This window comes from Notothenia rossii (genome assembly GCF_949606895.1).
Source record: "Notothenia rossii genome assembly, chromosome: 8".
Lineage (NCBI taxonomy): Eukaryota > Metazoa > Chordata > Actinopteri > Perciformes > Nototheniidae > Notothenia > Notothenia rossii.
Genome location: NC_136906.1, coordinates 18,078,370 through 18,099,614, shown reverse-complemented (window position 1 = coordinate 18,099,614; position 21,245 = coordinate 18,078,370). Strand labels below are relative to the sequence as shown.

The 21,245-nt window shown below is 42.4% G+C and overlaps 1 protein-coding gene and 1 long non-coding RNA gene across 8 annotated transcripts in view; one reads left to right on the top strand and one right to left on the bottom strand.

Annotated features, from left to right (window-relative positions):
• Positions 1-2,591: 2,591 nt before the first annotated feature.
• The window catches only part of LOC307015360 (protein sidekick-2-like), an 86,692-nt gene continuing 68,038 nt past the window's right edge, over positions 2,592-21,245 (bottom strand). For 2 of the 7 annotated variants that reach the window (XM_079643902.1, XM_079643901.1), the window contains exons 19-46: positions 20,435-20,550; positions 20,014-20,209; positions 19,810-19,908; positions 19,498-19,689; positions 19,203-19,324; positions 18,940-19,049; positions 18,628-18,778; positions 16,962-17,199; positions 16,753-16,868; positions 16,399-16,588; positions 16,061-16,159; positions 15,717-15,911; positions 15,297-15,498; positions 15,070-15,173; positions 14,725-14,795; positions 14,500-14,635; positions 14,216-14,272; positions 13,698-13,799; positions 13,482-13,597; positions 13,177-13,363; positions 11,069-11,206; positions 10,261-10,443; positions 10,021-10,146; positions 9,769-9,933; positions 9,535-9,675; positions 8,259-8,403; positions 5,844-5,973; positions 2,592-4,514 (exon numbers count right to left, since the gene is read on the bottom strand). In XM_079643902.1, the coding sequence (XP_079500028.1) occupies positions 4,104-4,514; positions 5,844-5,973; positions 8,259-8,403; positions 9,535-9,675; positions 9,769-9,933; positions 10,021-10,146; positions 10,261-10,443; positions 11,069-11,206; positions 13,177-13,363; positions 13,482-13,597; positions 13,698-13,799; positions 14,216-14,272; positions 14,500-14,635; positions 14,725-14,795; positions 15,070-15,173; positions 15,297-15,498; positions 15,717-15,911; positions 16,061-16,159; positions 16,399-16,588; positions 16,753-16,868; positions 16,962-17,199; positions 18,628-18,778; positions 18,940-19,049; positions 19,203-19,324; positions 19,498-19,689; positions 19,810-19,908; positions 20,014-20,209; positions 20,435-20,550 (4,238 nt within the window). In that variant the 3' untranslated portion in view covers positions 2,592-4,103. Of the gene's footprint in view, positions 4,546-5,843; positions 5,974-8,258; positions 8,428-9,534; positions 9,676-9,768; positions 9,934-10,020; positions 10,147-10,260; positions 10,444-11,068; positions 11,207-13,176; positions 13,364-13,481; positions 13,598-13,697; positions 13,800-14,215; positions 14,273-14,499; positions 14,636-14,724; positions 14,796-15,069; positions 15,174-15,296; positions 15,499-15,716; positions 15,912-16,060; positions 16,160-16,398; positions 16,589-16,752; positions 16,869-16,961; positions 17,200-18,627; positions 18,779-18,939; positions 19,050-19,202; positions 19,325-19,497; positions 19,690-19,809; positions 19,909-20,013; positions 20,210-20,434; positions 20,551-21,245 lie in introns of all 7 variants that reach the window. The other 5 variants (XM_079643898.1, XM_079643899.1, XM_079643900.1 and 2 more) reach the window with 4 other exon arrangements.
• On the top strand, positions 11,707-17,096 carry LOC307015363. The gene is made up of 3 exons (XR_013801489.1): positions 11,707-12,832; positions 16,765-16,880; positions 16,965-17,096. It is a non-coding gene; the product is annotated as an uncharacterized lncRNA (long non-coding RNA).

Below are 21,245 nucleotides of genomic sequence, written 5' to 3'. Positions count from 1 at the left end.
TGAATGGTTGATAATTATCAAAGGGCAAAAGTCACACTTCTCCCATACACAGTTAGAAGGACTATATATGTTTTCTTTTAGTTTTTACTCAACCGTTCATGCTGTTCCCGAAAATATCTGCATGTAGAGTGTCAATAACCCACATTCAAAAGTCATTTCCTGTCTTTGGCTAAGTTCCCAGTGTGGTCTGTCCCACCAGCTGATGGGAGAACAAGACTCTTTAGGATGAGAATTTGACTGCAATGGCCTTTTGTCCAGGAACAAGCTGCATTCAACTATTAGTTGACATAGCCACGACATAAAATGAATCACTTTAACTACTTTCTTGGCTGACATCCACTCAAATGATCATTACACATTTATTTTATTTAATATGTTTCCCCATAAGAGGGCTCTGTCACTCGATCTCCAAATCTGGTTATTGAATCTGGCAAGAAAGGTAATCAGAAAAAAACAAAAGCCTGCTTTTACTGCACATGCAGCTGGTCTGTATATATATATATATATGTTCCCCAAGCCTTGATACTGCTGTTATGGGTGAACACATTCATTTAGCACATGATCATTTATTTCTTCAATGTAAGAAAGTTGGAAATAAACACAGCATGGAAGGAATCTGAACTTCTGCAGAGGAAACATCAAGGCTGCATATAGGTGTTGCTGCATGAGCAATACGGCTACAGTCTTCTTTCGTTGCAGCTTTGTGTATTGCACTGTCAGCTTTGACAGCTCGGTTCAGGAGTGGGTGTTTGCAATGGAGTAACAGCCTTTGCCTCAACCATTAATACGTATGTGTCTGATGCTGATGTTTAGTCTTTCCAAAAGTCTTTTCACAGTTGAGGCATTTTGGACATTCAGGGAAATCTTTAGCTGTCTGGCCTTTTGATGTTTTCGTTCCTCCCAGATTGTACATACCCTTTTAACTTTCCAGGACTATCAGTTTGGCAATCATTTCCAAAGCCAGCAGTCTGTGGATGTGGTCTGGGGATGTGGATCTATTCGGTATGGCTGTTGATGCCAGAGGATTAGACAAGGAGCTGCTTGATTGAACAATTTCTTTCTGCAGTGTAGGGGGATCCATCGTCTATCTTTTCAGTTTTGTTATTTCACAGCAGAGAGTGTAAAATGCTGCAGCGTTAAGACTATAAAGCATATCAGAAAGCAAAGACCAAGTCCTTTAACCTTTTTGCATTGTAACCCCGCCCATGACATTTTGGGTGGCGGTGGCTATTTATTATGGACAAATACCATGGCAATGGTCCAGAGGCGGCTGGTAAGTTAAAAATGAACATCACAATTCTGCCAGTGCCTTGAAGAGGGCAGTGGGGAAGCCTATTATCAACCCATGCTCACAAAATGGATTATGATGCATAATCTCCATTTCATTTACTGTCCCGACTTTCGTGAAGAAGCCTGTACTGACTGCATACTAAGCGATATGTGACTTGTGCATGTAATGCCATAATACCAGAGGACTTCTTAAACTTTTTAGAAGCTATGACATCCCATTTCTTTTCCCATCATACATCATGATTTTTTGTCCTCATTTTGAAAACAGCAGTCAGGCTGAGTTAGCTGTGTCGCAATCGTGCTCTGATTAACTCCAACAAGCGTCGTCAGAATGAGGACGCACTGTGTAAGTCGCTCCCATGAGAAGATACTGAACTGAAATGTAAAAATGTAACAGATTTGTTGATGTGACGCCTTGTCTGTGCATCTTTGTGTATGAACAGAAGATTATTCTGTGTGCCTCTTCACAGTGAATTGAGTGGCATTGAGTGTGAAGAATTACCATAATTTAAAGTTACAAAACAGAATTATTCAAACTGGTACAAAGCAATATGTTATATTTAGTTTTTAAAACTGAGCTTTAGTTTTATTGGAGAAACAAGTTGGGCTATAAAAAATACATGAATTCCTGATTTCTTGCTGGGGAATAGTCTGAGAAAACCTAAGATTTATCTCATTGTGATGCCACTCAATAATACAGAAGTTAAGCAATTTGCATACATTTTCCATACGCTTTTGCACATTTATGTTGTCATTCTTTGGGGGTTTTTTTTCGGTGAGGGTAAATAAAAAAAATCCCAACGCTATCAAACTGTATCCTTGACTTGACTTTCTATTTTCCCTTAAAACCCTCTGGTTAGGGAACTCTCTGGTTCCCTTAAAACCCTCTGGTTCCAGCGTCCTTTGCTTTGCTTAAGATCAATGTTTTCCAGCCTGAAATAAGGAGATTACCCAGGCACACACTCCAACCCTCCCCCAGCTTTTCAGCATGCTTGCACCGGATCAGGTTCTTCTTCAAATTCTTCCCTGTAAATCATGCTCTTATGCATCCTAATTATGTCTCTGTTGTGGCTGAGAGAATCAGGTCATTTCAGCTCTGTAGGATCATGTCTCATCTTTAATCACTTTGACTTCCAGACCATGCAAACAGCTCTTAAATAGTTGTCAGCAGGGTCTGATACAGTTTTTCAAAGCTTTAACACAATGTCAGAAGTCACCTGCCTTATTTACCAGTACATATTATTCTCCATAACATGGCATTATATTATCAAATATTCAGATGAGCCATAAAGAAAAAGCCGTTACAAAATAGAATAATTTATTTAGAACTATCATGAATAGGTCCATAATGTTCCTTCATGATGCATACAGTGATGTTAACATTGGATATTTGACAGATGGTGTTTTGGAGCGATTTTCAAACTTTATACACCAAGGGTCCTCCTCCGGCACAGCAATGTCCCATTCAACTTTTGTAAACCATCATATTCAAAAGAGTTGTAGAAAACATCCCATCATAACATATGTATACAGTCAGCATAAAACACATTTTCTGTCGTCATAGTAATGGCATGTTACACTGTAACATGTTGAGGACACATTATTTCACATCAGGATCCTTTGTGATACATTTCATGTACAATAGTTGTGTACTTTTGCTGTCAATTATTAAATAAAGTTTCTTAAATAAACCAAGATATCCTAAAGCTGCCCTCTTCTCCAGCCTTATTAACAAATACATCATATCAGCTTTTTTACTTTGAATGTTTACTGTCTGTAAGTTTCATGTTGTCTTGTTTTTTGTCATTTTGTCAAGAAAACACATTAAAACAAAATCAGTGTTTTCAGTTTGGTCACAGTTCTATATGTGTCAGTAATCTGATGGTTATTCTTGCACTTCTATAACAAAATGTTTCATGGTGATAAAATCTTTTGAACCAACAAGATTTGTGCTTTTGGTCCTCAGTCATATTCTTTGATAACTTAAAAACAAACTGATGCACATTATGAATGTTGTCTTAGCTTGTATATCTAATGACAAGAGTACTGGCACACAATCAACACATTCCCCAGACTACTATAAAGGTGCCATGATGCTTTAATGTGATTCATAACATTGTCACTAGTGGTGTTCGGAAAATGTTTAGCTTGAAGCTATATGATATAAATATCTGGTAAACAATATAAGACATGTACACATAATAAACACATAATGCAGTTCCAACAATGGTCAGGCAGAGTGAGGGTCAGAGGGCCACAGTGACCACTAGTGCCTCTCTCCAAAGTCAGAGTCCATTTCTCACTATCAGCTCATTCTTTGTCCAAACATGATAATACTCCATCAGAGTTCGTGTTTCCACTGACCAGTCTAAGCAAACAAAGTGGTCCATATTCTATATGATGCTAAGGTGGTTCTTTTTCTATAAAGCTCTCATATTAAACATTAATACAGTGTTTTTAAAACAAGGTTTTTACTTTTTTCAGAACCTCAGGTTCTGTTCTCCCTTGTTTACATGGTTGACCCTTCACATGAATGTACTTAAGCAACGCATAAAAATGTTCAAATGATTGTCTTTCATAAAATACATAATCACATGGACTTACCAATCATACGCGCTACACACAATCATACACACACTCTTCACAGAGGAGAAAACGCTATTCAAGATGCCTGCAATGCGTAATATTGAGCAACAACTCTGCCAAATAGACAGAAAAAAGAGAGAAAAAGAGCAAAATACAAACAAACCAACAACAACAAAATCAAAGACTCGTCCTCAAGGTCTTGTTGTTATTGGAGTGAGAGCTGTGTGTCAAACAAAAGAGGAGAAGCCCGCGGTAGGTGCCTGAGCGGCACAGCCCAGGCTGCTGGGGGGCCGGTAGAGGGTGCTGTGCTGGCTGGGGGGGTCGGAGGACAGCAGGGAGGGGGTGGGAGTCCGGCTACCCTTAGACCTGAACAGAGTGCCCTGGCCCTGGCACTGGGGCTGTGGGGAGGGGGCGCTTGGGGGGAGGAGAGGTGGCAGCGGGGGCACGGGGGGTGGATGCTGTCGTGACTCCTGCTCGACGAGGGGCTCGGGCTGGGAGTAGCCGTATGCTGGCGGACGAGAGACGCCCTTCGGCTGTCGTCGCCATGAGTTGTAGTAGGTGGGGTCGCTGATGTAGTGGTTGACAAAAGAGTGGGTCTTCTGCCGACTTTGATCCATCTCATATTCGCTGTCACTGCCCTGTGAGCCAATCAGAGAAAACAGTATAAGACTGAAATTATTAAACTGTTTGCTATGTTTACTAAAAACACAGCTACATTTCTATGCACTCAAATCAAAGCTAATTCTAATACAGCACCCAAACTCTCAAACTGCACACTACTGGGCCAAAACAGAGTACTATATATCTACTGAGAGACAACTGGAAATCTATCAATGCATGTGTAACCCTAATGATCACAACACATTGAGGAGCTCACCCATACCTCTGTGGAGCACAGAAGTGATAAGCGTGCACAAGAGTGTCCTGGAATTGGACAGAGACAATGTTTACAGTGTTCTTAGTTACAAACTGTTTGTGTGGGAGGATTCTGTCACTGTTTCAGCACACTGACCTTGCAGAGAACACAAACGGTTAACCAGAAAAAAGAGCAACTTAATCTCACAGCAAACTTTTCAGACTTGGTAAATGTGTGTGCCTGACAAGTGCCTGCCTATCTACTGCTCTGGTGAGATACTGCAGCTTAACAGATGTTAAAGCACCATTTATTTGCACAAGTGGCAGGTAAACAGTGGGAGGCTTTGTGGAGGAAAAGAATAACAGTAGTTTGTGTCTCCCAGGAGAGCAGTGTTTGTTCAAACCGGGGTGAACAATGTTTTGACTGTGCAGGTACCAGATAAATTGGCTAGGGAGACACAGGGGTGTGGGCCGACAGATGTTCACAATCTGCTGCTATCGGCTTCTCTGGCTTTGTATCATCACTTCTAACCCCCCCTGTCCTTTAACTGGACCTCCCTATTTCAACACAAACACAAACACACTGAGCTTTTCGGATCATCACATGATGAGCTGAGAGCCAGAAGCCCAGATTAATACAGCATTTCCTGTTAGGGAAATTAATTAGTTGTGACGAGATTTCAAGACACATGAGACATGAGAATTGGGCCTGTACTTCCTTCCCATGGGAGAAATAAGTATTAAAAGGCAGATCCAAATATCTCAGCCATGACTAACGGAGGATATTTAATTTCGAGGTTATCTACCCGAGGCAAATGTCTTGCTGGTGATTTGCAAAAATTATGCCTAATAATTAGTCATCTAGCATCTAGAAAAGCAGTAATTATATCAAAAAAGATTGGAGGTTATAACTAAGATGGAACTTGAATGGCACAAAAGTAGAACACTAAATAAGAAAAGTACTTTTTGAGTTTGGAAAGGTTATGACCCTGGAGGGTTTGGTCATTTCAATTTAAAATTCAAACAGTTGAATTTGACTTTGTAATTTAAATACATTTCCTATTCCAGACAAGAAGTAGACATGGGCTGTAAGCCAGGGTCACAGTGCTTACCTGAGAGTCAGATATCTCAGAGGGCTTCTCGGTCAGACTGCTGCTCTCTGCAGGGATCAGGTCATTGTACTTAGTGCTGACATCCTCATCTGAGTAGTGCAGGCTTCCAGGGCTGGGTCTTGGTGGAGACCTGGACCAATAGAAACAATGAGACAGAGAGTGTGTGTGAGAGACAGAAAGCACAACTGAGAGAGAACTGAAGAAAGATGTCCCTCTGGGAAAGTCAAATGGCTCTCTTTTTAGAGGAAACATTTGAGTAAACTTAAAACACCATGTCATTCATTTAACTGGGATGATTTATGTTAGCCAGCAACATTGTTTTACAGAAGCTTCACATCCCATGGGGAATTCAGTGGGATCAACATGCAGAGATTCAGCAAAAATTATAGCTTGGATCAGACAAACACAGAATGGGCTATTTCTGCATTCCTGAAAGCCACTGTTACACAAAGCGGGGTGGATATTATAATTGGTTCTATTCTATTCCATTTCCTTCTGGTTGTGGCAAAATGTCAGAGAGGCATTTGGGCTGAGTTCTGCTTGACTTCAGCTCACCACAACCATCATGAGATGCACAAACAGGATCCTTTAGGAAAACATTTGAGCATCTTCATGAAAGGATTCTTTGAGGTGATTATAGCTGAATTGCTGTACAGTCAGAGATTAAGACCTCTTGCAGAAAAGCTGCATTGCGCTGAGTTTTTTTATGAGGGCAGGTCAAGTAAAGGATTCCTGGTTTCTTTTATCTCCAGTCATTAAGTCCATAAAGTGAAGCAGTAAGAAACATCTGTGCAGGCAATTATTTTTCTTCTTCTGCTGTAATGAGTGCTGCTGTGTTCAAAGTCTGCTGGGATTGAATTGAATGATCAGAGGGCAGAAACTGGACCCCTACCCTCACATCACTGACCCACATCAGTGGGCTCAGTATATATCTCAGGCTAACACAGCATTAGGGAAAGAGATTGCTCAGTTGGTTTTCTGAAATCGACTGAAGAATTATATAAAGTAGGAATGGCATGTATTTAAATGATCTGAAATGGAAAGCCTTGTGTGTGGGAGCGAGAAAAGAAACACTCACACCACTGTGATGTCAAGTGTTATGCTCCACTGTAGTAGCCTCAATGCGTGAAAGGGTTAAGGAAAACAGCAGACAACCTTGACGACCTCTCAAAAAAAATTAAATATGTACTGAGATATAAGCGGGAGCTAAATCACTGGGAATGCCAACAACAGGAAGCTTAGGAAGACACAACATCACAACGGCCATGAAAGGGTTGACACAACAGAGATATCTCCTCTGGGTTAAAGAGGATGACATGAGGGGGCGGACTGTGAACAAAAAAAAAAAGATCTACTTGGGAGTCAGATGAGTGAGATTCAGACATCCGGCCATGTGAGTGTAAGGGAGGGGCCGTGGATCCTGCCAGTGATCACACTCCAAAATGCTGCAAGTGAGCTATGAATTATTTAGGAGCACTGTATTTCTCCCATTGCCTTATCTGTCTAATTCATCCGTCTTCCCCTCACCCTTTCAAATATCCCGCAGGGAGCCCTCCCACTGTTCCTCCTCAGTCCACAGATCATTAGCAGAGAGTACGGTAGCATATTGGAGCTCTTCAAAAGAGATGTAGAAACTCAAGACTCTTTGATCCCCTTCTTGGACTTGTGGGTCGGGTCAAGTAAAAAAAAAAAGCACAGATTCCCCTGCCTTTAGTGCACCCCTTCTTGCACATTCCAACATAATGTGAGAAAACCAACATCTTTTTCTTTTTTGGCTTTGAAAGGAAGCAGACTCTGGACTCCCACATCCCCCAACCCAACACGTGACCATCCACCCAGTCACCAATTATGTGCTACCCATGTCTCTACACATTCCCTTTGCCTCAATGCAGCAGAGTTTGTGAAATTCCTCTTATCTAATATTTACCTAAACATTACCAAAGAGACAGCCTGCCAAAGTCCTGCTGTCGGGTAGAAGGACATGTTCTCATACAAGTGTTGTACTTTGTGTTGAGACAGCTCTCACAGCACTGCATCCGAAAGAAACTCTGGGCTGGGGGCCAGAAGAAAATGGCCGGCTCTGACCCATAAGGACTCTTTGTCTAAAGCTGTGATGGACAGACAAAGAGCAATGCAGAAGCTCATGAATGCTAATTAGCTGTTATTGTGCTGTCCCCTTATAAATGTGTGCTTCACACAACCACTGAATGTCAACTAGGGGAGCAGAAGCAGGCTCAATCAGCAGCTGGGCTCCTTGAGGCGCGGTTTGTTCTTTCTAGACTGGCAGATTATCGTGAGGGATAACTGCAATATTGATTGCTGCCTGTATCATAAATAACACTTATGTAAGACTGCATTGGCAGACAAAACTCAGGCGAAACTTAGCTAACAACATGTTAAAGTTGTGGAACTGACCGTGTGTAGATGCCGTTCTTGCGGCAAAAGGAGTTCTTCACAGAGAGGCGTCTGTTGTTGAGCTCCAGGGTGGGGAAGCGCCCCTCGTCCAGACGCACCATCTCTCCGTGGGTCAGAGGCAGAGCCGTGCAGTTGGAGTGGTTGCCTGGACAGGGGTATGAGGACGACACTGTGTGGGTTGTGGAGTTAAATGAGTGATTTGTGATCTTCAGTCAAAAATACAATCATTCTTCAAGATTATTTAAGTACAAAATTAAGCCAAATAAACTATTGAACTACTGCATATCGTTTTAACATTGTATTCAACACATCCTCCACATTAACATGCACAAAACAATTGAATAGTGCCTTTTGACAGTCAGTTAACCAAGTGTCAGGTCATGGCCTCTATTAAAACAAACAGATGAGCTTCATGGCTGAGAAAATTGGGGAGGGGTTTAGGGGTTAAGAAGCCCTCTTTGTGTCCCCGCACAAACGTGGTGCTTGTCTGAACTGGTCTCGCCAAGCCCTGTTTACTGACCCTGGTAACGCTGGCACCATGCTAAATGCTGACCGAGCTTAAACGTCTCTGGGACGAGGCTTTAGGAAGGCTTGACCGGACCCTTTTCTCTCCCCCCCAAATGTCTCGCCTTCCCATCTCACCCCTCATCATTACTAGCAGCTTCATGCAGCATGTGACCGATTATCCCCGGATGCCCTCACTGTGATTCATTTGCCACCAACCATAATGTGAAGTGTTAACAATAAGTCTACTACCTGTATAATTGATTCACTTTCCCAATGTGTTTTTGTGTTTGCACTCTGATAAAGAGTTTATGGGAGCAGCAATGTCGCCTGGGGTAATTCAAAATCATGAAAATTGGCTCCTTGATGCAGTGTTGGGAGAGCCTAGTGCTGTAGTTATGTAATTACTCTCAGTCTGACTAATGACCTGAGCATTAGGCCGCTGCCAAGCCATTTATCTCAGTATTGATCCTTGTGCAGTTAAACATGAACAATAATGTTTATTCACCTGCCTATGTCAGCTGTTTTACCGGTAACCTTTACTCCCATCTTTCCCCTGTCAGCCAAACAATGTTAAGAAAACCTTGGTAATTCATCTAATTGTCAGAGCCTTCAGTCCCATTTTCTATAATAGACTATGGATGTGCAATCGTTAAAATGTAATTCTCAGCTGAGCTGTCTAAGGGTTAGACAAATTCCAGTCAATAGCTTAGGTTAAAGAAGCAGACAGAAAAACAAAGACTTGAAAAGCACATTTTCTTGAGTTTCCTACCTGAATCAGTTTTTTTCGTGTATTTTTTACTCTGGCCTCGGATGACGAGGATGAAAACAAGGAGGAGGATGAAGATGAGACCCACCAGGGCGATCACCACCAAGAACCACCACTCCTCATAGAACGGAGACACTTTCTGGGCTGAATACATAATAAGAAGGATTAATAAGTATACAATCAACAAGTATTGTTATGTTAACACATTTTGGGATTATTGTTCTGATTTAAAAATACCTGATATAGAGGGGGAGGGGGCACTGGGTGATCCGTAGCCATAGTCGTTGACTGCAATTACTCGAAAGTCATAGGTGACCCCTTCTCGCAGCATATCCAGGTTAAGAGTGTAGGATGTCACTTCCTTAGGGATGTCTTTGATAAGGATATCCCACAATCCTTCATCTAAAAGCAAGATAAGAAATGATATGAAAAAGGAACTGTAGTTGAGTTTTTTGGAACAGCAGACCGTTTTTAATGTATGAGGCTCACCGGAGGGTCTGGCCTCAATGACGTAACGTGTGATTGGTGCACGGCCCTGATCCCCACTGGTCCAATGCAAGGTGAGGGCGGTGCCATACCGAGAAATAAAGGGTTCTCCTGGAGGGCCTGGGGCTCCTTGGGAAGACAAAAGTGGTGGATTGTTAGAAAAAAAATGGGATACATGAGAGAGAAGCAAGCGCTCAAAACATATTATGGGCAGAAATATCTCATATTTAGAGAGAGTCCCACCTTCTCCAGGTCCAGTCGTGATGTTGGCCTCCACCTCCGGACCATAAGTGAGTGTTTTGGCTCGGATGCGATAGTTATACGTGACGCCATCGGCAAGGTCTTTGATCTTCATCCACAAGGGAGCGCTGCCCTTCACATCTACTGTCACAATCTTACTGACACCTGGAGTGCGAGGAGAGGAGTCTGTACAGGAAACACTAAGACTCTAGATACTGCGTTCTACAAGCGACAAATAGCATAGCATTTTGCATACAAACAAGACATACAGACACATTCACAACTGTACACCGGACTCGCAGACTATCAGAGACATGCATATATTTGCATATTATCCGGCAGCTTTCTAGATATCCTGATAGGAAGAGACACCGGGACCTTTTTTATAATAGACCAATTGATATTCCCTGTTTTAACTGCAATGTTCGGTTTGCTCTGGGTCCATTAGCGGATAGCCGAGGGACCGTAGCGGCCTCAGCTCAGCATTCCACCTCTGCTCCCAATTACTTGACGATCTGGTCCAGGCAACGACACTTAGCCAGCTATTAGCCATGTTCCTTTCAGCGAGAGAGGAAGCTGTGCATAGTCTCACCAGATCATTCAAACTTATTTTATCACCCATGCCATATATATACTATATGTTACTGCAGGGCCTGCACTCACCTGCAACAGATTAGAGCATGAGCTTAAGCAGCGTGAGTTAAAACGAATATGGTAACTAGGCAATAGACGGTAAATCACATTCTGAGAAAGCCAGCTGAGGGATGTCGAGACGGAGCAGAGTTATTAGGCTACAGGCAGAGTTTCTCACCATCCACTGGAGTGCAGGGCTCATAAACCAGCCGGTAGCCTTCGATGATGCCGTTGGCCTGCTTGGGCTCTCCCCAGGACACGTTGACCGAAGTGGTGGTCAACTCACTGAAGTGGATGAAGCTGGGAACACTCGGTGCTTTTGATATAGAAAGGGAGGTGATGACAGTTGGATCAATTCACGGTGCAGAGACAAAACAATGCATACACTGCATACTCAGCTCTCAAACTGCTGAATATGCCACTTTAGAGAATATATCAATGACAATATTTGTACATTTTCAGTGTTAAAATGATGTGAATGGTGCATAAACTGTCATAGATCAAGAAGAATTTGGAATCTTTACGTCATTGATTCTTGACAGTCCTCCTTAGTGGGTATCTGAGTTTTCTTTTTTTTTTATTCTTTATTTATTTGGGGTCACATTATAGTACAAGTACAGTTGTTCAAATCATATATTTTTAGAGACACGAAAGTGACAAATGAAATAGCAAACAAAATTAATCAAAGTAAAATAAAAACGAAAAAGTACACAGGGGTTGTTTGAAATAGCAAATGTCTACACATGTACATGCATACATCTCAACATACATTCAATACACATACATGTGACCATACATACATATCTATACATATACATTCAATTGGTGTATAGAAACAGTCAAACAAGGGATGGTCGTCTTTGGGATATGTAAATTCTCCACTTTTTCCATATTTTTCCATATTTCTTGGAATGTGTTTTCCTGAAGCCTCATTGAGAAGGTGATTCTTTCCATAACATAGATTTCATGGATTTTATCGTACCAGTTGTCAAGAGAAGGGATATCCGCTTTGAGACATTTTCTAGTTATTGCTTTTTTTTGCTGCAACAGTAAGAAGGGTATCTGAGTTTTCACACATGTCAAGAAACATTTTGTTCATTTTCAATAGGAGTTACTTTCCTGTTTGCTTCAACCTGTCAAGCCATTTGGGTAAATTTCACTCGCGACAAAAGTACATGTTGGCAAGTACAACAGGGAAATTCAAGTCTGCAGCAGGCAATCTGATACAGAAAACAAAACCTGTCATGCTAGCTGACAATACACTGAAATACTATGAGATTAAAAATGGGAGGGATTTCATTGTTCATTGTTCTTTGTCAGATCAAGAATAACATTATGTTTTGTGTCTGTAAAAACAGGTACTGTGGCAAACAGTTCAGATAAATCCAAGAAAAGAAAGAAAGCGTATTGCTATTTTAGCAAATGAGTAACTAAAAGTCAACAATAGTGCACAATCATTCTGCGACCTTGAAAGGGAGCTGTGAGAATGTTGCCTGCTGAACCAACCCAGATCAAGCTAAGAGTCAGGATTTCGGCACAATTCTGCATATAATTCACAAAAGCTTGTGTTGGCTCACTTCCCAGTACCCTGTGGCGCAGGGAGCGAAAATTCCTGCGTGTGTTTTTAAAGTTCTCAGCACTTTGTAGCCCTCGCCAATGTCACAGCCTTCAAGGGGGCGGAAAAGACAAGAGAAATGTATACTGTAAACCATTTTTGTGCTGAAGCCGCAGAGGAGGGACTCTCACTGGCTGGTAAACACAGACAAATTTGTGCAGTTGCTGCCAAAAAACTAATCTACATGTGTCCCCCGCACTCTATATTCATTGCTCCTCCGCTGTCATTAGGCTTCCACCCTCGTGGCTTGTCCTGGATAAAGGGGCCAAGAAGAAGCTGATCTCTTATGCTATATCTCACAGGAACAAACTAAACTCTTAGTTTTTGGTGAGTGGGTCTTGCTTTCTGTAACCTTATTCCAGTTATGTGTAACACAGTGACTCAAAAATAAAGTAGTCATTATCTTTCCTTTTGTCGGCACACTTTGTGACTAAAGAAGAAAACCGACCTTGTAGCAGCATATACAATATGGTTAAATGCTGAGAAGGAGTATCATTGTGCAGACGACAGAGTTAGACAGACAGTGGAAAGGCAGAGGCTTTGAACGATATAAAGAGCTGTGATATGACACTTGGTGTTGGCATCAGGGCTTAGCTGCATGAAAAATTGCATTTGCTTTTTGAACAATCAATGTAATCTCCTCAACCGCATCTGGATTTATTGCGGCTCACCTGCTTGCTGAGTGCGCCCTCTGGTGGGCAGGGAGCGGGGCCCATCCCCTGCAGCATTGAAAGCTGCCACACTGATCATGTAGGTGGTGTAACCTGTCAGGTTTTTAAGCTTCACCCCGAGCTCCGGCAGGAACAGCGTACGCAGGCGCTCCGTCTCATTCTGAAGCTGAAACTCCCAGAAATAGATCTACAAACAAAAAGAAGAATTCAGAATTTTTCGGGGAAAATATAAAAAATGAAACAGGCATGATGTAACTTTGGCTGATTTTGCAGTAACACAGGAGAAAAAGACAAGTTATCGATACCTTGTAACCCTGTATGTCCCCATTCTGAGCATCCAGAGGAGGAGGGTCCCATGTGACATCCAGCTGTGTGGCTGTTGAGGATTGGATCACCACATTTTGGGGAGGGGATGTTGGGACTAGAATGGAGCAAAGTGTAAAACAAATTTATTCTATGACTTTGTTCAAGAAATACAGATTAAAAGTTAATTAGCACACACGGCGAGAGATGAAACATACCGGCCTCTCCAACAAACACTTCTTGCGGTGAACTGCTGGGACCCTCCCCCACAGCGTTATACACACTGAGACGGATCTCGTAGCGCTTGTGTTTACTCAGATCTGAAAGAAAAACGAACCCATTGCAGCTTTTTAATGTAAGAGTTAACATAAAATAATAAAAAAAGAAGTTACTCTAGAGAGAGACAGTCTTAGTGAAGCCCGTGGCAAGACAACATCTCAAATTCCCCCAAAAAGGGGGGGTTTGTACGGCAACGTGTTATAAAGATGGGGTTGTTGTGGGGACAAATGGAAAATATGTCATCAAATTAAAAGAAAGAAAACACACTGATATAATGATAGGGCATCTTGGAGAGGATCAGCAGCCGCCCCTTAGCGGATACAGCTGAGTGGGAGTACGGGAAAAATAGGCAGTTGCTGTAAATTATTACACAAATGACACATTTTTATGTACGAGATGACACACAAGCAGATGGAGAATGATGGAAGAAATACATAAAGGGAGAAACAAGACTTACTATCCAGTTCATATTGGGTGAGCGAGGATTCACTTAAGTTCCTGATGCTGTAAGGAGCTAGAGTTTGGATAGAGGATGGGAGTTTTTGAGAAAAACGAGGTTGGATCACAGGATTGGGTAGCAATATTATATGACTTATACGTCTAAACACACCACAGGCCTGAATGATAACATCAAATCAATACTTGGATGTAATATTAAGTGCATTTGAGACTCCAGGTAGCACAACTTTTAGTATATAAGCAGCAGTAATCGATGGATAAGCAGGGAAGAAGTGAACTCACCAGCGAGATCAGCCCATTTGGCGGAAGGACTGTTAACAGTGCGGACAGTGAAGCTGCGTATCCGGTCATAGTGTAACTCCCGGAACCTGACTCTGAAGCCCAACAGGACTCCGTTTATATGATCCTCAGTAGGAGGCTGCAAAGAGAAGAGGTCTGCTTAGTAACCAAAACGTTCAAACATTGATCCATTCTCAAAACACAGTGCCAAGTAATTCAACTGCATACCTGCCAACGAACAAGTACGGACGTGGTGGTGTGAGGTGTAACAGACAGGATCGTTGGGGGTTTATCTGGGGCTACAAAAAAAATAAGGGTGGGAAAAAAAGAGAATTTGTGTTGGCAAATCAACACAGCTGAGCAGAGTGATATATAATTCAAACAGTCTGCTGGAGAACAGCTTGAGAGTAAACACACGCAGTGTTGACGTAAAGCATTTTCTGTGAAAATCCAAAGTCAAAACACTGATGTAAAGTCATGTTCATACAAATATAAAAGTGTTTTTGCACAACCGAACAGAAAGTCGAAAACTAATGAATGTGCTGCATGATCGGGCCAGTCTTCAGATCTTACCATCCTGTAGTGTAGTGATGGCCTCACTCTCCTGGCTGTATTCACTGTCTCCAATGTCATTGGTGGCTTTCACACGGAACTGGTATGAAGTGAAAGGCTTTAACCTTAAGAGAAAGAAGAAGAGTGGTATGTGTACATCATGTACAGCGTGTTCTGCCTTACTCATTCTTTTTTCTGACTGAGAAATAAAAATGGCTGATGCTGAGGGGGAATATAAGTGGACTAACCTGTCCACTATGTATGAGTTTGTCTCGTGGCTGACTGATGCAGAGTGGACAGTCCAGTTGCTGTCGGGCAGCTCTCTGTACTGAACTGTGTAGTAGCGAACCGGGGAAAGTCCGTCGCTGCCAGGTTCCCATGACAACAGTACTCTGCGAGCCTGCACTTCCTCTTGAGGCACTACGGGACGGCTTGTGGGTTGGGGTCGTGCTGAAGGGCACACACACACACACACACACATTCATGATCACTTTAAAACTTAAAGGGATAGTGAGTTACTTATTCATAGTCAATTTCTAAAACTGGCTGACTGCCATCTACTGTAGTAATGCACAGACTCTAGATAAGTTATTTATACTACCCCAAGTCAAACAATCCTTCATATTTAGAGGCGATTCATTCAAATAGTTTTAGTATTTTTCACATACCTCTCTTCTCTGTTGTGACCACCAGAGCTTCAGCGGCCTCACCCCAACCCTTTCGTGTTTGAGCGGTGAGACGGTATACATAAACTGCTTCTGGTTTCAGTCCGGACGCTGTGTACTGCCGCGCGCTGGGGCTCAGCACGTCTACTGTGGCAGCACTGCTACTCGAAGAGTTTCTTCTGTATGTGATCTGATAGGCTGAAGGACGAAATCATATCAATATAAAGTCATGCAGGAAGGACACTTGAGCAAATAAAACAAATTGGCAGCACAGAAATGGAATAGCAGACAAGCAAAATAGCTTCCCTCTAAGCACATATGTGAAAGTCTGTGTGCTGCAGACTCACCCAGGATAATGCCGTTGGGCTGTGCAGGAGGCTGCCAGATGAGCCTGACTGAGGAGGTTCTGACTTCTGGGAAGAGAATGCCAACTGGAGGGCCAGGGACTATCACACGCAACATTACCCAAATGACAAATCAGGCAAGAGTATTAGATGTGACGATTCTACTGATTAAATAAGTAAGTTAAAGGGAAATCATCAAGTCCTATTACATTTGGGATTTAGGCTACATTTAAATACAATATTCATTATGTGATTAGCAAATCAGGAAATTATAAGCAGAGTGATACATTAGTCTTTTTGTTTTTGTTACCAACAAGATCAAATAGGGTGGTTGTGTTTACCATCATCCAGGGTCCGTTCTAAGATGTACGGCGAGCTGCTCCTTCCGTCTCCTATCCGTGTGAAGGCTAGCACCTGGATCTCAAACAGGACGTATTTTCCCAGGGTGCTCAGCTGGACACTGTGAGTGGTGTTGCCCTCCACCTCCCAGAAATTGGGAGCTGTGTCTGAGTCCTTCTCCTTATACACCACCTGAAATACACAGGGAGGTTCATACAGTTAGAGGATTTATTCAGGTGATGAGGAACAGGAAGATATGTTTTTACTCTAGTTCCAACTTAACTTTGCTAAATATTGATGCTCTGATTACATATTGGTCTGAAATATAATTCAGATGAATGCTGTTGATCGCTGACCTTGTACCCCAGAATGAGTCCATTACGGTCTGTCTCTGGGACTTCCCCCCACCGCACCAGGATGCTGCTGGAGGTGGTGGCGAAAGCTGACACGTTGGTGGGGCCACTGGAGGGTACTACAGTCAAAGGTAAAGGACAAAGCTTAGCACAGATCAAGCACATGTGCTCGTATGTGTGTGTCATGTGTAAGCATATATTTCCTTCCTCACCAGACTCCCGCGTCCTGCCGTGGACTGGCTGGCTCCAGGGCCCAGAGCCGATACCATTGATGGCCTGAACTCTGACCTCGTACTCCATCCACTCCTCCAGGTCCTCGATAGTGAACTCCCTCTCCAGCCGGTCCATGATGACATGGGAGAGAACTCCCCCTTTAGACCCGGCTTTAGAGTACTGGACCCGGTAGCCAACGAGATCTGGATTCCCATTGTACTCCCACTCCGGAAGAGGCTAGGAGGATTTTTTTAGTGTCTTTATTCCCACAGTTCAAGCAAGACCGTTGTAAATGAAATCATAACTGACTGCATAATGAAGCAGTAAGTCGTGAGAGGCCGTACTTCACACTTATTTTACAACAGCTAAGAGCCGTTGTCAGGAATGATGAGAAGTAATATAGAAAGAGAAGCTAAACCCTCTTGGCACTCACTGCACTTAGTGGTTTAAAACATATAGGAATACTCCATTGTCTTCAAAAAAAGCACATCCTGTTGAATCAATAATAATGTAATTCTAATATACAGCTGGCAATAAAGGTCTTGACAGGTTTGAGTATATCATTAATATTGAATTTATATGTGATTTCAGGGTGTTCATAATCCTTTTAAAAGTCACTCAGCCAGCAGGAGTCTAAAACTAGACCTTCTTGAATTTTATGCAGTATGTGTTGACACATGCACATGATTTAGCAGAAACCAACCTAAATATGCACTGGGGCTATTTATATAAAAGTGATGGTGTTCTTGGAAATAACATGGTCTTTTTTTAAAACTTCCAATAACATGTGGCATACACACTTTAACTAAGATGTTAACACACACACTCTATAATATGCTCGCAATCATTGAGTTCTGTCATTCTTTTGAAGTGTCATATCACACAGCTGACACCCATCTGCTGTTAAATCCAGGTGACATGCTCTCTTTCTAATTCTTCATGAGCTGCTGGAGCATTTTGCCTCTGTCTCTCACTGCCTGGCGCTGCTCAGGCTCTGGCACAGTGATGATAATGGACAGATGTAGCGAAGAATACATTGGCCAAATGCTGACGCAGGAAGCAGCAATAGTCAAGGACACAGTGCGTGCAGCTTTCCAAAAACACTATTAGTGCCTTTACAGTAAGTGTATTCATCAGATCACAACCCAGAGAGTACAAGAATAGATTGATAGAGGAAGGAAAGTGTTTCTTGCACAAAGAAAACTGTACACAATAGTGAAAACGTGCCAAAATTCAATTCAGATTCTCAGACGAGAGATGCTTGTCAGTCAGATGAGGTAAAGCCAACTGTCAAAGGGAAAGTTTTAACCTAATGTCAAACTTTTTAATATATATAAGAAAAACATGTTTTGGAATTTAAATGGGAAAAATGAAATTTCCAAAATCTGATTTGACAAAGCTTATCTTATCAATGTTGTATCCAATTAATATCCCAAGGGCATTTTGTCCATTCAGCCCAACATGATTTCACAGCAACGAGAGAACAAAAAATGATAGACATTTTTCAAATAGCTTTTGTGCATGTAAAGGCATACATAATTGAGCGTAGTCTGAACAGAAACAGTCAAGAAATTCATATCGAAATCTAATAATAATCTAATAAAACTCCAGTAACTTCATACAAAGTGCATCAGGCCCACTGAACAATGACTTGTTACAACTTACCACCCAGCGAAGCCACAGGCTGGTCTCACTGGCTGTCCGCAGGGTGACATTAGCGGGGGCGATGTCGGGGGCGGCCTGCAGGGTCTCAATCTTCCTGGAGGGCTGACTGGGAGGACTGATGCCCACAATGTTTACCTGACGCATTCGGAACCTGGGGTAAGAGAAACCAGCTGACGGTGAATAAATCATCTAAAGATTGGTGTTTTATCAAGATTTGCTGGTGATATTGAAAAAAGGATTAGATTTATTTTTTAAAACTGGACTAGATGGAACTTTAAAAATGTCCAAAAGGAAACTTGTGTGTGTGCTCACCTGTAGAACGTATAGGGGTTCAAGTCCAGAACTTCCAGTGATCTAGCATCGGGTTCATTAGTCAGCTGATGAACCATCAGCCATTCTTCATTCTCTCCTATTATGCCAATCTGTAATGCACAGAGAGAAGAGGGTGATATCAGCAGCAGAACTCATTAAAATAATGCAATGGCATCGTATAACATGCGTGGCAACATGAAGACATCAGACTGAAATAACAAACCGCTGTCATTGTGTTAAAATAGATGCAGTACGAATCTCACCTGGGCTTCAACATGCCAACGGGAGATGGAAGTCTTGCCATCATAACCAGGTTTGAATTGTATGGTGACGGAGCGAGGGCCGATGTTTGAGATGGCTAGATTAGTTGGAGGACCGGGCAACTCTGTGGAAGAATAAAGAGGAAACACAGATTAAACTATGTTTCACAGTTTTTAGCCATCGTTGAGTAAAAATCAGTCTCGTCACAGTTAAGTGGTTGAAGCCCTTTAATTGGATACTTGAAGTATAGATGCAATGTCAGCTGAAAGTCAAATAGTTAGTTTAGTCATTTGTCACCTGGTGGTACACCGGAGGAAATGGTGGAGGCAGAGAGCTGGCCCTGGCCCTTGGCGGTCATGGCTGCTACCTGGATGGTGTAAGTGGTGAGGGCAGTGAGCCCTGTCACCTTGTACTCCTGAGTTAGGTTGGGTAAATAATGGGTCACTCGAGTATTGGTCCTGTTGAACTCCTCCCAGGAGATACGGTAGCCTGGAAAAAGAGGCCAATCCCAAAGACTGTTACACAGTGTTCACAGCTCTGTGGCATAAATAGGAAGAAGAAGAAGAAGAAGAGACACGTTTACGTTACATAGTTATCTTTAATGGATACCTGTGAGAACTCCATTTTTCTCCTGAGGCTCCTTCCAGCTGACTTTTAGTGAGGTGTCCAAGATATCAGTGAAACTAAGGTGTCCCACAGCGCCAGGGGCTGTACAAAAAAAAGAGATAAAAACAGGCGGTAAATGAACCGAACAACAGCCTGACTTGCAATTATCTGCAAATACAATATAATGTCCTGAATGGGAAAACTTACTGTCCTCATGGGTGCGTGTGCGCTGAGGTGGGCTGCGCGGGCCGTCTCCAGGGGTAGTGAAGCACAATACCGAGGTGTAGTATTCTGTGTACTTTTTCAGACCAGAGATGTGACCAACATGAACACTGTCCTGGAAGTTGGGACGGGCCGTCATCACACTGACCTCCTTTGAACGAGTGAGTTCCCACGCCAAAAGCTGGAAATGATACGGGACAGGGTGTTAATGTGGCACACGACTGGTGGCATCAAAATGTATGAACCAACTTATAAAGTAAAAAGTCGAATAAATAATGTTGACATATTTGAAGCCTGTGATTCATGAAAATATAGAGCTTTCAAACTACGTTATGAGATTTTTCCCACAATGCTCCTCTACCTCTGACCACTAGAGTGCACCAGTTGACAGAAAGGGGCTGCTCACCTTGTATCCCTGGTTGATTCCATTGATAAACTGTGGGCTTGGGGCACTCCAGGTAAAACGCACCGTGGTGGAGTTGACAGCCTCGACTTGTACATTTCCTGGTGGTACGGTGGGCACTGATCCAGAGTAAGAAAGAAAACAGAGAGACATAGAGGGGAGGAATAGATGGGGAAGAAGAGAGAATAGTGATGAGATAGTGAAGGAAAACAATAGGGAAGGAGACCACTTTTTCCAAGAGGAACTTTCAGACTAGCCTGGTTTAAAATGTGAGAATCAGAGTACAGATTTTTTTTATTTTGACCCTTTTGGGGGAAGGTAGAACATGCCAATCAAACAGGGTGTGAGAGCACTTGCCTCAGGCCGCTTCCAGGTGAACCCTGCAGCAGTCTGTTTGAAGTGAGCAAGTGATTCTGATGTAAACCTCAGCGAGTCACTTATTAATGAAGCTGATTGGCCAGTATTGCTCCTCATATCTCCATGCCATAATTTGATTCCCTTCATGTGTATTTAAATGCACATCGTGATCCGCTCTCGAGCCTTTAATGGAGCGAGTGATGGAAACAGCCAATTAATGAGAGCCGAGCAAAATAACATAAGTGCCTTGTTCACTGTCGTTTTTCACTGACGTTGACTTGGATGATGAAATTATTATTTATATATTTCAAAGGATCGTTTTTTCTGGCTAATACAGTACATTTTGAATGCTGATTCACCAGACTCTAATTGGGAACAGCTCATTTATTCTACTTTTACTCAGATTGATCAGTCATCACTCAGTCAGAGTATGCAGAAGTTTCAAAAGTTTTAACAA